Here is a 13,648-nt window from a genome sequence, read left to right as displayed (position 1 = left end):
CATTATGGAATACGGCCGTTACAATGGAAACAATATACAGATTCCCAATGAGGATCTACTTGCTAGCAATTGCATATATCGAACGATTTATGTTTCATTGCAAATGACCAATGGCAGAAATGAACAAATATATTGGAGTGAATGTTTACTTACCTAATTCTATTGTAAAGATCTCACACAAAGGTTGATGTCAAAAATAATGTGCTTCACAAAAGATAATAACAACAACTGCTACAAAACACAGTTTACAATAATTTTTCTTGCACGAATTACCGGTATCCATTTACATGGGGCCATACTCAGTACTGTACTCTGTCTATATGCACGTATAGTAAAATTCAATGCAGCCTGTATTGACGTACTATAGAAAGTAATCACTGAGGTCAGGGGTCTAATGAAGTTGCAACATAGAGGGGAATTCCTGAAAAAGGCGGCAGTAATCCACCGTGGAAGGCTCGATATCGTTCACTGTCGTTGCTCATATTTAGTACTAAGGTTTGACCACATATTCTGATGTGTTTTCATATTTTAATTACAATTCTCGTTGTTGGATGGTTAGGGAAGTGTTTTTTTTTTAGGATTTAGCAGCAGTTTAAGACGGACTCATTTAGTCCGCTTTGATTTTTTTCAGTAAGAGCTAATCAAAATCCTTATCGTGTGTCATGTGATATGTCAGCTGATACAGAAACTGCTTGGTTCGGCGTTATGCACATGCAAATAATGTGTATATGCAGGGAACAGCTTCCTGTTTTATGTTACGTTTGTACGTTTTTACAATTCGTCTGCATAACGTACTGCATAACAAGAGAACGATGGCTGAAAGTCTAACAAAATTTGCAGCCGAACAAAGCGAGTTGGCATTTGTATATTTCCAGCTATTTAGCCTCAGTATGGCACTCGATTTAGTAGCACCTAGTCTTATTACAACTCTTTAAAAATTTGGAATAAAATATTTTATATCAAAGCATCTTGCTTGTTTTATGTTATTTTATGTTGATGCAAGTATGGTGAGGTTTTCTTTTAGGATGGAAAATCATGTCAAGTAGGATTGCATGTGTCCTCAAACCTTTGTAGTGTGTGTGTTTGTAACTATGCCATACCAAGCACATGGCTCCAGGCCTACACTGAAATAAATGGAATATCAGATGGCTTATTAGTCAGTTGAGTTCAAGTGTAGACAATTAATGTGAACCATAGTGTGATCGACAGAGAAATTTAAAATACTGCATCAACCAAACAAATTTGGTTTCGATTTGTTGCAGATGAAAGTGCAGGCCCATCGGCGCCAAAGAAAAGAATATTTGCGGTGCTTCCTCTCCAGATATTTCACTGCCACAACAAAAACTTGTAGAAAATCAGGGATCAAGTTTTTGAAAGAAAGAAGATTTAGTAGCGGGCAGACAGAAGAGCTGTCTCAGTGTCTGACACGAGATTCTGAAAAACGGCTCAAAGTAGCTGCTGAACAGAGATGTGATGAAAGGATGAAAATGCTATTGCCCAAGACATTCTGTTTACACATCATAGAGGAAGACTACTTCTTCCTTAGCAAGTTGCTTTGGGTGTTGGTCATGTTGTCAGTGACGAAGAAGTCATATAACTCAGAAAAGATTGTTTTTGTAACCAAATCATTTCCTGCTTAATGTTTTGTTGTTGGTTATGTTTATCATTTTCTTTCATTTTCCAATTGTTTTTTTTATTTGATCTTTTCCTTACCATTTTTTATTTTGTTTTATTCACCTGACAATAAATAACTTCCTGTGGTAGACCGATGAGTTCCCTAAAGTTTCAAGGTGGCCCTGTTTGACCTTTGTCTTTTTTATAAAAAGTATTTGTTTGGCGTGGTCCTTGTTTTCTAGGAGTACATGTGCTGGCTCCAAGCCTCTTTCACTTTTGAGAACTGTGGGGGAAATATACAGCTAAATATTTATTTTGTTTTGATAGGAATATTCTTGGTGATGGATGTGTATCTTCAAATTTGTTTAAGGACACTGATGAGACCCATTTATAAGTTTAGATTCGAGGTTTTGTAATGTGTCTAGTAATTATTTAGTAACGTATATGATAGCTGATAGGTCAATGGACCCCAGATACCAGGGAGTGAAGAGCAAGCTGGTCTAGAGCCGTCCAAAGAGCCAACCTACCAGAGAGACGTCCCCCAACAGAGTGAACCTGTCCCGTAAGTAACCAAAGGAAGCAATTATATTTCGCGACTTTCTATTTGGTTGACCCGCGCCGCGATTGTGTTATTACTTCGTTAGTGTTCAGTGGATATCTTGTTAGACGCAACACGTCTGATAAGATCTGTAAGTTACCCATTTATATCAATTACATTTGTCTTTTACTTTAAGTGACCCCTTTGTTTTTAACACAATACTCATGTGCATGGTAAACCTACTATTTTTCCTTAATATGTTTATCTTTGTGTGAGCGTTACGCCTTTTCAAGTTGTCCTCACAATCTCAGAGTAGGACATTTTATTACACCATCAAACCAACAAGTTTTGATACTAAATAGGTTTAGTAACATTTAAAAACTATTATCATGTTGCAGTGAATAGTCGTTGCTGATATTCAATTTAGCCTACACTTCGTAGTGAGGTTATTTGTTGTTTGGACGTAAGCATACAACAACTCCTAAGATAATCCGAGGACATCCCTCTAAAACTGTCAACAAAAACATATAGGTTATAATAAGCTCAAGAACATTTAAATGCCATGTTCATGTTGCTGTGACAAGGAACTGCTTTGTTGTAATTGTCGTACACCATATAGGAGTGCCGTCATTTGTTGGTTGTTTGCTCGAAAAATAACACCTCTCCAACATCGCGAAAAATGTTTCCAGGACATCCCTCTACAACTTCCCACCAACAAAGCTTGGTACTAAATATGTGCGACGAAACTTTTTTTAAGCACTTTTTGAAGCCTGCCCCGATGGACTACAATTCGCAAATACAAAATGGCGTGACGCGGATCAACGATTTTTGGTTTCGATGTGATCGTAACCTTTGCATTCATGATGGCGCATGTGTGTGTGCGTGTGCGTGTGTGTGCGTTTGTGACGCCCAGCTTGTAAACACGATATTTCAAGAAGAGAAGATCAGACCAATTTCATAGTTGGTGTGTAAAAGTACCACATTAAGTACAAGAAACCTATTGTTTTTGGTGGAGGTCAAAAGTCATTTGGGGTCACCAGGGATAAAATTGTTGAAACCTTGTTAATACGATATCTCAAGAAGAGAAGATCAGACCGATTTCATATTTGGTGTGTAAAAGTACCACATTCAGTACAAGAAGTAAATTGTTTTTGGTGGAGGTTTTCAGGCAGACTCATATTAGTGGTGTAGGAGTACCACATTGTGTAAAAAAAGCTATTGTTTTGGTGGAGGGCAAGGGTCATTTGGGGTCACTCGGGGTCAAATTGTGTAAACCTTTAAACACGACATCTCAAGAAGAAAAGCTTGGGCCGACCTTTAATTTAGTGTGTAGAAGTACCACATTGAGTTAGAGAAGCCTTTTGTTTTTGGTGAAGGTCAAAGGTCATTTGGGGTCATCAGAGGTCAAATCGAGAAACCCTTGTAAGCATGTACACCCTCACTATACATTACGTCAGATTTATGAAGAAAACTGCTCATGTTACATCATCGAAACCACAATGCATGTTAGCATTCTGGTTCATAGTCTGTTTGTTTGTGTATGTATTTGTTTTTTCACGTCAATATTTGAAATGTATAGGGAAGTATAGGGAAAAGCCTATACTGGCTTAACAACACAGAATACTCCAAGAGAGAAGAGAGACAAAATGTGAAAATAATGATAATGTATATGTATATATAATATGTATATGTTTCAGTTATCACTAATTCATAGCTAGTAAGAAATCATAATTTCTTTGATAAGGCCTTTTCTAAGTATGGAGCTTGGTTTCTCAGTTTTAAAAGCATTTGGCAATGAGTTCCATGTTATATTGCACAGTTTATTATGCTAAGCATAACAGTGCGTGCATATAAAGTGCGTTGCTAGCCTTTCTTGCATTCTGATTATAGAACTCTCGGTTGCTATTTATAAAATGTCGGAAACTGTTTGGTAATAAACCATTCCAAGCCTTGTATGTAAATGTCGCAAAACTAACTTTCATGATATCATCTGCTTTCAATAAATCGAGTTTTTTACAATAATGGGCTAGTAGGTTCACGTGGTGCTGCGTGAGATATATGACGTATTGCACACTTTTGTAGTGGCTAAAGGTGAACTGCTTGTACCAGACCAAATAATCAAGCAGTATCATAAATGCGGTGCTATTAAAGTTTGATAAAGCCCATTGAATATATTCTCGGGGAGGAAATGTTTCAGCTATGATCAAATTCTTATACCAGTTGCGACGCTGGAGCAACCTTTTGTAAAATGGTCACTCCATGAAAGTCTACTATCAATATTAATCTAAATAGAAATTTAGTAGTTCACTTCCTTAATTTTTTTACCGTCCATTAACATATCATTTTCCCAATTAAGAGTTCTTCTTCCATTAAATAGTATATAGTGAACTTTTTTCTACATGAGGTGATACCTTATAAATTGCAAACCAGTCTGAAAATGTATTTAATTCAGTAGAGACAGTATACTGTATTCTATGTGCGTTTTCGAACTCGAAGAAAATATAGGTATCATCGGCAAACAAAGTAGTAGTAGCAATTTATGACACTTGGTAAATGTCATTGACATGTATGATGAGTAACAGTGGTCCTAATATTGAGTACTGCGGAACACCACAACGGGTTTGAGCGTGTTCGGACTTGGGATTGATATATGATATATAGCTGCTTAACCAGTCAAGAGTTACGCCTATTTACGGACATTTTCACGACTCGTCTTCGTGTTAAAGGTTCACATGAGTTTGAAAAGGTTTTATTCTGTTATATATTCCGTAATATTCTGCGAAGAAGTATTTCTGGTTAACATTTTAGCAGGTAACATTTATGAGTTAAGCCAAAAATGACTGTATACCAAATTTCTCCAGTTGAACATTTGCACTAAAAGAATGGGTTTGCCTTCTTTGCATAATTTTAGACAAAATTTGCAAATAAATTTCCTGTTCCGTAATGCGTAGATGCTTCGCACTGTTTAACTTACCAAAATAGAACGTAATAACACTGTTTTGTTTCTGCATGAAAATGTCCACTCCCAACGCAGGCTGATTGAGAGAATGAGTAGAGGTCTGCGCAAATGTGTTAATGCCGTCTTTGAGCCTGAAAAATTATAAAATTGGCCTTACGCATACATACGTAATTTAAAATTTTATTTGTGTTTTGTGAGAATTTTGCCTTCACAAAATGTGGTAATTCCATCTACATTGTCAGATTCAAAAGCACAAAGGTGCACTCTGTACAAGTATAACACGTGCGTAATACGCTCTCAGTGACAGTTATACAATGCCATTAATACGCATTCACACCAGTAGAATCATTCTGGCCAAGAGGCACGGACTTAGGTCTGCACTGAACAATGGATACATTACAGGTTAGTATAGAGTAAAGAGTTAATTTACGAGTGACGTACCTTTCAATATAAGGGTGTCTTCAAGAGAGGAGGAGAGAGGGATATTGTGACTTCCGTGCATGAAGAGCACTAGGAAAGCGGAACTTGAAATCGACGGCCCTACCAAAAATACAAACTTGCCCAAATGCAAGGAAGTAAGCAGGTAGTAGTAACTAACGATCAAATAGTAGTAGATGGGAGCAATTAAATAACATAGGAATTCCGACTTGCTATCAGCAATATATATGTATAAGAGTGTCACATTCAGCAACATGGTGTGCTTTGACAAATCCATGTTATTTCACATTTTATGTTATTTCACATGACATTATAGACGAAATAATTTGAAGAGACGTTCATTCTGACAAACCATTCTGTCTCTTCAAAGTTTAGTTAAAAGTCATTGGTGTTGTTCCTACTGAGTAGCTGAAGGATACTTAGTCAATTGCGTACGCAATTGTACAACATTAAGTCAATATTTACGATATTTGTTCAATACATGAAAAATTTGAGTAGGCAAATCATTGTTGAAAATAGCTGACTAATCTTCAGATAGTTAGTCAGTTACCACGAAACGGGTGTATATTCTTTTATTTGTGAGCATAAGTAGAGTTAATGTTTAGTTACTGTTTGACTCTATACATATAATATATATATTTATATACCTCTGGACATTCAATCAGCGTCCATAGCCTAGTTTGTTAGGGTGTCCGCATATAAGCGGGAGGCCCGGGTTCGAATCTCGGTGGAGGCTAGAAGTTTTTTCACTGATCTAAATTGTCGAACTCATTACTTTTTCAATTATATATATATATATTCATTTGCCTTTGTCGTTTACCTCCATTTCATTAACAAAAGTCTGTTTAACGTATCTCTTTCGAGATCCGGCTGAATCACAAATGACTTCTAGTTGGTTTGAATCATGTTTGATCTCTAGAGTAAGGCAAATATGTCACCAAAATCAGAACTAGTATTGTTCGATACAAGTGACAAACGCCTATAGTAGAATTGCGACCACCCTTACCGGTTTCGAACCTCTAGACATACAATCACCGTCCATATCCTGGTAAGGGTGTCCGCCTATAAAGCGGGAGGCCCGGGTTCGAATCCCGGCTGGAGGTTTTAAACTGTTCTAAATTTTCCAACTCATTACGTTCCAATATAAATTCAAGTTTGCTTTAGAAGTAGTTCGGCTGGATGTAGAGAAAGTTCAGGTAGAGCGACGAGAATCCATTAGAGAGTAGTAGGTCGGAGTTCCGACAAAGTATAGAGTTAAATACATATATTGTGTTTAATATGGGCACATTAATCAAAGCCAAGGAACCATCAGAGGTGTGGCGACAACCTCTTAACGGAACGAACGGAGAAAACGGAGAGGGCGCTCAATCGGGCGTCTGCGGCTTTTATACCCGGAGTGTAAAGGAATGTTCCAGTAAGCTATGAATATTCATGAAGTATGCAGAAACACTTTGTTGGCGAGTTCCAATTATGTAGAATGCGTGAGCGCATCTGGGATCGTATAACAATTGGAAGACTCGAAGACTTGAATGGTAACTTATGTTACGTAATAGGGTAGATGAATAAGTGGGTTACATAACAATATATATAGGAATAACGGAAAACTGTTAAACAACCATGCTGCATTTAAAGAAAGGCTGGATCTCGAGTGAGATACAATTATTAAATTAGGTAAGTGATTGGAAGTGAAACAGCCAATGTTTGTTTTTTGCAGATATATACATATGTATATATATATATATATATATATATATATATATATATATATATATATATATATATACTGTCTATGTTAGTACCTAATGTTGCTCATCATCTCTTGCTGCCTTTTTGTATGTCACTCGATGTAATATAAAGATAGCATTTAGATAAAATCGTTACCAAATAAAAGAGAATGGTAATTATCCCCCTATAAGAAGTTACGCTTAATTTGACCATGGTAATTATGACGACACAAAGTGAATATGTCCCTTATTGAAAGTAAATGTAAGGTAATACCGCAGTTGCACTTCGACTGCTTTTTTATGATGGGTAAGGGATGGAGAGGGGTTGGATAATTTTTAATCTACATTCTGCTCCAAATAGGTCTAGTACAACATATTTTCTGCTTAATAGTGCCGCACTTAAGTCAAATTGAGAGTATAACTTTGCCACATCAAAGCCCTCTATTAAATTCTTGGCATTGTGTGGCCTTGATAAGACTTTTATGTTCATAAAATGAAAGACTTTTATTACCACAACAGACAGACTGACGCATTACCACGACGGTAGCTCAAGTTTGCTGCTGCAGACATTTTACGGTAAGGACTCCCCCCCCCCCCGCCCAAACCAACCCCAAAGGTGACGTAATGCAGAGAAGAAAAATACGATATTTGTGAGTAAATAAATGTCAGTCATATTTAAAATTTACAACTCGCCAAGATATGTTCAGATTAATAGAGAAGAAAGAATCACAAAAAAAAAATTGAATGATGATTAAAACGTTTAACAATTTCTTATGTGTTAATTATTTTTAAATATGTGTAACAAGTTTTGAATGTTTATGCTTGATCAATTTGATCAGAGGGATAGAAAAACATTCAAAAAGTTAAAAGTTACAAACATAACAGCTAAAGACTTTATATTGATATATTCCTTGAAAAGAATAATATACAGACGTGTATATGAAAAATAAATTTAACCTAAACATTTATCGCACATTATTTAAACAGGAACCGTCAGAGGTGCATGTAAAACGATACTTTTCAGAAATTAGTTTTTATTGGGTTCTGTGTATTTACTAAGTACTGTGAATATGATATATCGGTTTAGGTACAGTCAAAGTGTTTTTGGCAATACAACGATGCTATTTTCAATATTAAGTATAAACTTTGAGACAGACTAAATTTGACTATGATATGGCGGTTAAGTACTACAGGCGCAGTCAGTATTGTATACTATCAAATCGTTATCTTAAATAGTGGTATTTACGAAAAAGAGAAGTCTAAGAAGATTATGCAGTGATCGACCATATTCACATGGATGCCAGAAAGAGAAGTCGGAATATTTCCTTATAGGATTTGATAGTAAATATTATCCTCTGCCATGGGCTAAATTTAGAGGAGCCCACCTCCACACATTGAATATTCTCGGGAACAACTCTAGATCAGTGACTCTCACAAGGGAGCTGCCCAAACCAGATAAAATATCTTACCAGAAAGATGAGACTTGGATATCACTACATCCGACCAGCTGCTGAAATATAGTAACAAAGTAGAATTCATACTGATGCTGTTTCTGGAGGTTATTTGTCTGATAAGAAAAGAAATCATTTAGAAATAAAATAAACCAAACATTTTAATAAAAATTAAAGAGGTCATAATTCTCGATTAACACATTTCTGTGTTTAGATTGATTGCGCCCTGACGTTTTAAAGTTGCTTCTAATAATATTGGCTTGAAATCATTTCTTACGTCTACGTCACTACTAGGTCGTACGTGTACAACTCTCCCCATCTCTTTGTTGTTATCAGAAGTTTTTCCGGCCCGTTCTCTTCTAATGTTGACACGCGGTAAGCGTTACCTGCTACTTTTCTTGTTGTGAGTAATTGTCGGCCATTCTGACTGTATTGTACCAGAATACATCTCCGCTGATATGAGATCGCTGCATTCCACAGCATGTAGATGAAACCAGTATTGTCTGTGCAGACACTGGTAGGTCTCCAGTCCAATCCATCAAGATCTGGTTTGGTGAATTCATACATCAGCTTACTCTGTGATTCCTCCATGGTGACTGCATATGATCTACCACGCGAGTTGTCACAGACCAGGAGACTACCTCTATGTACAGTGATATCATCAGATGCATCGATTACAGCTGGTAGTGTAATCATGTGGCTGTAATTCATTTGATCAGTAAATACATACACATTTCTTCTGTTAGTACCAACAATAATATGATTCTTCACAGGATCAGTAGTTACACAACTTACGCACTGATCGGATGGCCAACTTGTAATGACGTCACGAATGTTCTTCCTGCTAAATGCACCATCACGTACATCGTAAATACCGATGTCATACCAATAATTCCATGTTACAGCTTTCAACTCAGATAGCAGACCGCAGGTGAGTCTGCCAGTTTCACTCTTGATCTGATCCTGTCGTTGTATTTTACCTTTACTGTTGAACACAGTGATGTGTAAATACCCGTCATATGCCTTATGAATTATGAAAATCTTGACATCGCCTCTGCTTAAAATATCAGTGAAATATCCAACATTAACTTTGATTCCTGCCACATCAACCACTGACTCGTCATGCTGAGCAAGCGTGACGTCTCTAATAACCTTCGTTATATCACTGATAACGAAATCAGATAAAAAGTCCAACTCTGGAAATCCTTTTTCCATTTCTACCATCAGAGGATCACAGGCTGCTCTAATATCAGGAATACACTGAGCGTCTGTCCAATCGTCTTTAGAAGCAAGAATAGATGAGGTCGTTGTTGTGAGGTTCTCGTATCGTTTAATAATCTGTTCGCAATATTCTCTTATTTGTTTTAGTTCACCTTCATTTTGATTTACAAGCAGGTCTTTTGCTGTTGTCAAATTCTTTAAGTTAGCATCTAGGCTTCCAAGTTTTCTAAAAAGCTCGCCCTCAGTTTTATCACATTTGTTTATAAACTCTTCAGATTCGTTGTCATATTCTTGATTTGCTGTTTTCCTGATTTTATCATATTTCTCTCTCACTTGTCCCAATTCCTTTTCCAAATTAAGAGTTATCCGACGGTCGTTATCTCTTATTCTGCATCTGATATCCTCTAAACCTCTTTTTCGTTCCCTAGTACATTCCGAAAGTTTATCTTTAATCTTGTGTGCCTGTTGCTTGTGCTGATATATCAATCTTTCTGTTTTTTGCACGGCATTTTCATTCAGATTCTGTGTAGTAGTTTGTATTTTCGTTGGTAGGCCATATAGTTTACCTTTGTATTTAGTTAAATCAGCAAGTTCTTGTCTGAGTAGTTTTCTTTCACGTTCTGCTATTTCAGTGACGTCATGCAGGTCATGACCTTTGTGCTTATTATATGTACAAGCTATGCAAACTGGTAAATTTCCGCAAGAACTGCAGCATAATTGTGCTTCTTTTTTTCCATGGATATTGCACCTGGGATCTTCCGTTAGTGATGTTAATTTATCCAGTGTCATATTCTTTGCTTCTATATTATCCAATCTCAGAATGTGGGTTTTGTGATCTATAAACATTTTACTGGTGACGTGAACTTTGTAACATTGCTCACACAAGTAATCTCTGCACTTAAAACAAAAAGCTGAAACTTCTGTATTCTTCAAACAGCTTACACATTTCTTTAAATCTTTATTTCCAAAAGACTTTTGCAGTTGTATAAACTCAAGCATACTCTTCATATGGAAGTCAGTCTTGAAATCGTCAACTCCATTTTCTGGTATGACGTGTTCCTGTTTACACAATGGACACTTAAGCTTTCCATCATAGCTTGCTTGAATGACTGTCTTCAAGCAATTTCTACAATATCGATGAAGACACGGTAACTGTTTCGGCTCTTTAAATTGATCCAAGCAAACAGAACAAAGGAAGAAGTTCTCTGCCAGATCCGTAAGGAGAGTTGACGAAGCCATTTAGCTGGTGGACGAGATTCTGCGATTTATAAATAAAAAGAATTAAAACCCCTCAGGGTGTATTCGTGTGATAGTAATTCCAATCACTTCCATACAAAATTCAAATAATTTAAGAAAGAGTATCCCAGTGAACAAAGTAGTAATTTATTTGGTGAACTTGCTGTAAATGTAGTAAAATTGTCCAGCTTTGCACAAACACCTTTTCTTGCTTGCAATGGAAAACAATGGGGTGGAGGAGGAGGGGGATGGGAAGGGGAGTTTGGGTAGGGGGTTGGATGATATCTAGTAGTAGAAGGCTTGAGAACCTTAAAAATAAAATTTGCACAATTTTAATGGATTGACTTCTCAATCTGAATAATTTCCAAAGACGAATGACCCACTATTTTCTTAGTAGGGAGCGTGTTCAGACTGCGTGGTCTAGAGTGCGGTCTCTTCCCATTTGTTATTTTTTACTTACTCGTGGAATATATATATATAGCTATACAATTAAGTGCACTGCATCATATTTTGAACATATAAAAGGAAAAACAGTCACAGTAAACCATAGAAACTATACACTGCGTCACTATTGGTTGTGTGTAAGAATGCCAGGTGTTACAACATAAGGAGTCTGAGGGTTCAATTGCAACTGTTTTGGGAGGTGAAGAGTGGGGGGGGGGGTGACATAGTAGGTTCTGATAGCATTATGTTTCCATTCAGACTTCTGTACTTAACAATCGACGAGATGATGCGTACATTAAAAGAAGGTTTTATTTGTATTTGTAGGTACACATGGTAAATGTTGTTTTACGTATGTCCTCGGATTCATCAATATTACAAAATCCACAACATATGGCCGTCACCGGTGTACCTTATACTCCTAAATGTTAATCTTTCAACACTACAAGGATATCTTACCAGCTCTCGTGTATACATACATCTATATACATCAATGCATACATATCAGTAAATAATGTTAAACAAAGTCGAATGACAGTGTCCAAAGAATCCTTCTAGCTCCAGAACAGTTACTCGAACAATACCAGCATAATAAAGTAATAGGCCTACATTATTTTTCCTGACGATAGAAATGGGCGGTTCCTCTCTGCGTAATTAGAGCGTAACTTACTGTTAGTTCGTTATGTTCATACAAACTGCTCCTCTGGTCACTTGAAGCTGTTGTCGTCTTACGATTGGTCGTGAACGTCAGTATGTCAAGTTTAATTTAAACTTTTGGGTTCTATTTTTTCCTCTGATTCTAGCAGAAACAGATTCAATACGCATTCCACGTTGAAAGGAAAATGGCGCATACAGTGGCAGCCTGTCACATGACTGATGGATTTATCAATTTAATATAGTTAGACTTTGACACTGTGAAGTAAACGACGTTGCACGTTGTGTAAATAAAGTGTTTCCAAACGCAAGTCAGTTGCAACTCAGTCACTTGGACTTATTACTTTACCGCTATGAAACACCATCATACTTTTCATCTGCTCAGATTGTTTGCATTAAACAACAACTAAACTTGCGGCACAATTTATCCACGTAATATATTAATTCCATCCTTTACATCTAAAGCTCGAATTTATAATAATTATCTTCCGCATCTTCTCCCACTCTGACGATAGAAATGGGCGGTTCCTCTCTGCGTAATTAGAGCGTAACTTACTATTGGTTCTTTATGTTCATACACACTGCTCTTCTGGTCACTTGAAGCTGCTGTCGTCTTAACAATCTTAGTAAACGTCGGAATATCAAGTTTACTACCAAATTTCTTGGTATGTTTACCCTCTAATACTGGCAGAAACAGTTTCGATATGCATTCTACGTTGACAGGAAATGGGGTGTACAGTAACAGACCTATAGCTCGTTGTCACGCGATATATTTATAAATAAATTTAGTTAGTCTTTGACCCTGTTAAATACACATAGTGTAAATAAACCATTCTTTAAACACAAGTCAGTTGTAACTTTTGTCAGTTGGAACTCATCGCGATGAGCATGTTATTACTTTACCCATATCATATCTTAAATCTCATCATAATTTCCATCTGCCGAAGATTGTTTGCATTGAGCAAACTAAACTAACTCAACTTGCCGCTATATTTATCAGCGTAATAGGTGAATTCCATTCAATCTTAAACATTTAAAGTTCGAATTTATATTATTTATATTTACACTTCTTCCCCATTCCAACTTTGTTATTCTTTTCGTGATTTTAATCACAAAATCCTACCTACATCGAAATTCATAAGAAGAATAATGATAAGCAAGGCAATTGTTTCTGTCATTATCCCACTATAGCGCCATCACTTACAACTGCCATATCCAAGAAAGGCTTTCTGTGGATACTTCCTCAAAAGTGATACTATTATCCATATCAATGGATGCAATTAAATGCCTTTATCTGTCTAGATTTGCTTTAGAAAATGGCATTATAAAACCATATTTTGAAATTTCCCAAATGTGATAAGTACTAATTTAA

At 36.5% G+C, this 13,648-nt stretch overlaps 2 protein-coding genes across 4 annotated transcripts in view; both read right to left on the bottom strand.

The window, feature by feature from the left end:
* Positions 1-13,648, bottom strand: part of LOC139984816 (uncharacterized) — a 153,854-nt gene that overhangs the window by 122,058 nt on the left and 18,148 nt on the right. The gene's annotated exons all lie outside the window — the stretch shown is intronic.
* LOC139984898 (uncharacterized) lies at positions 8,070-13,002 on the bottom strand. Of its 3 annotated transcripts, none has more exons than XM_071999021.1 (3): positions 12,293-13,002; positions 9,520-11,203; positions 8,070-8,840 (listed from the first exon to the last, which is right to left on the bottom strand). In XM_071999021.1, exons 2-3 carry the CDS (start codon positions 11,182-11,184, stop codon positions 8,739-8,741), a joined length of 1,767 nt encoding a protein of 588 aa, XP_071855122.1. In that variant the 5' UTR covers positions 11,185-11,203; positions 12,293-13,002; the 3' UTR covers positions 8,070-8,738. The 3 variants fall into 3 exon arrangements, with proteins under 3 accessions (XP_071855122.1, XP_071855121.1, XP_071855120.1); XM_071999020.1 differs by having other exon boundaries at positions 8,071-8,840; positions 9,002-11,203; XM_071999019.1 differs by having other exon boundaries at positions 8,072-11,203.

The sequence above is a fragment of the Apostichopus japonicus genome, chromosome 17 (genome assembly GCF_037975245.1).
Source record: "Apostichopus japonicus isolate 1M-3 chromosome 17, ASM3797524v1, whole genome shotgun sequence".
Lineage (NCBI taxonomy): Eukaryota > Metazoa > Echinodermata > Holothuroidea > Aspidochirotida > Stichopodidae > Apostichopus > Apostichopus japonicus.
The sequence above is the reverse complement of the archived record's forward strand: the minus strand, read 5'-3'. Positions and strand labels throughout refer to the sequence as shown.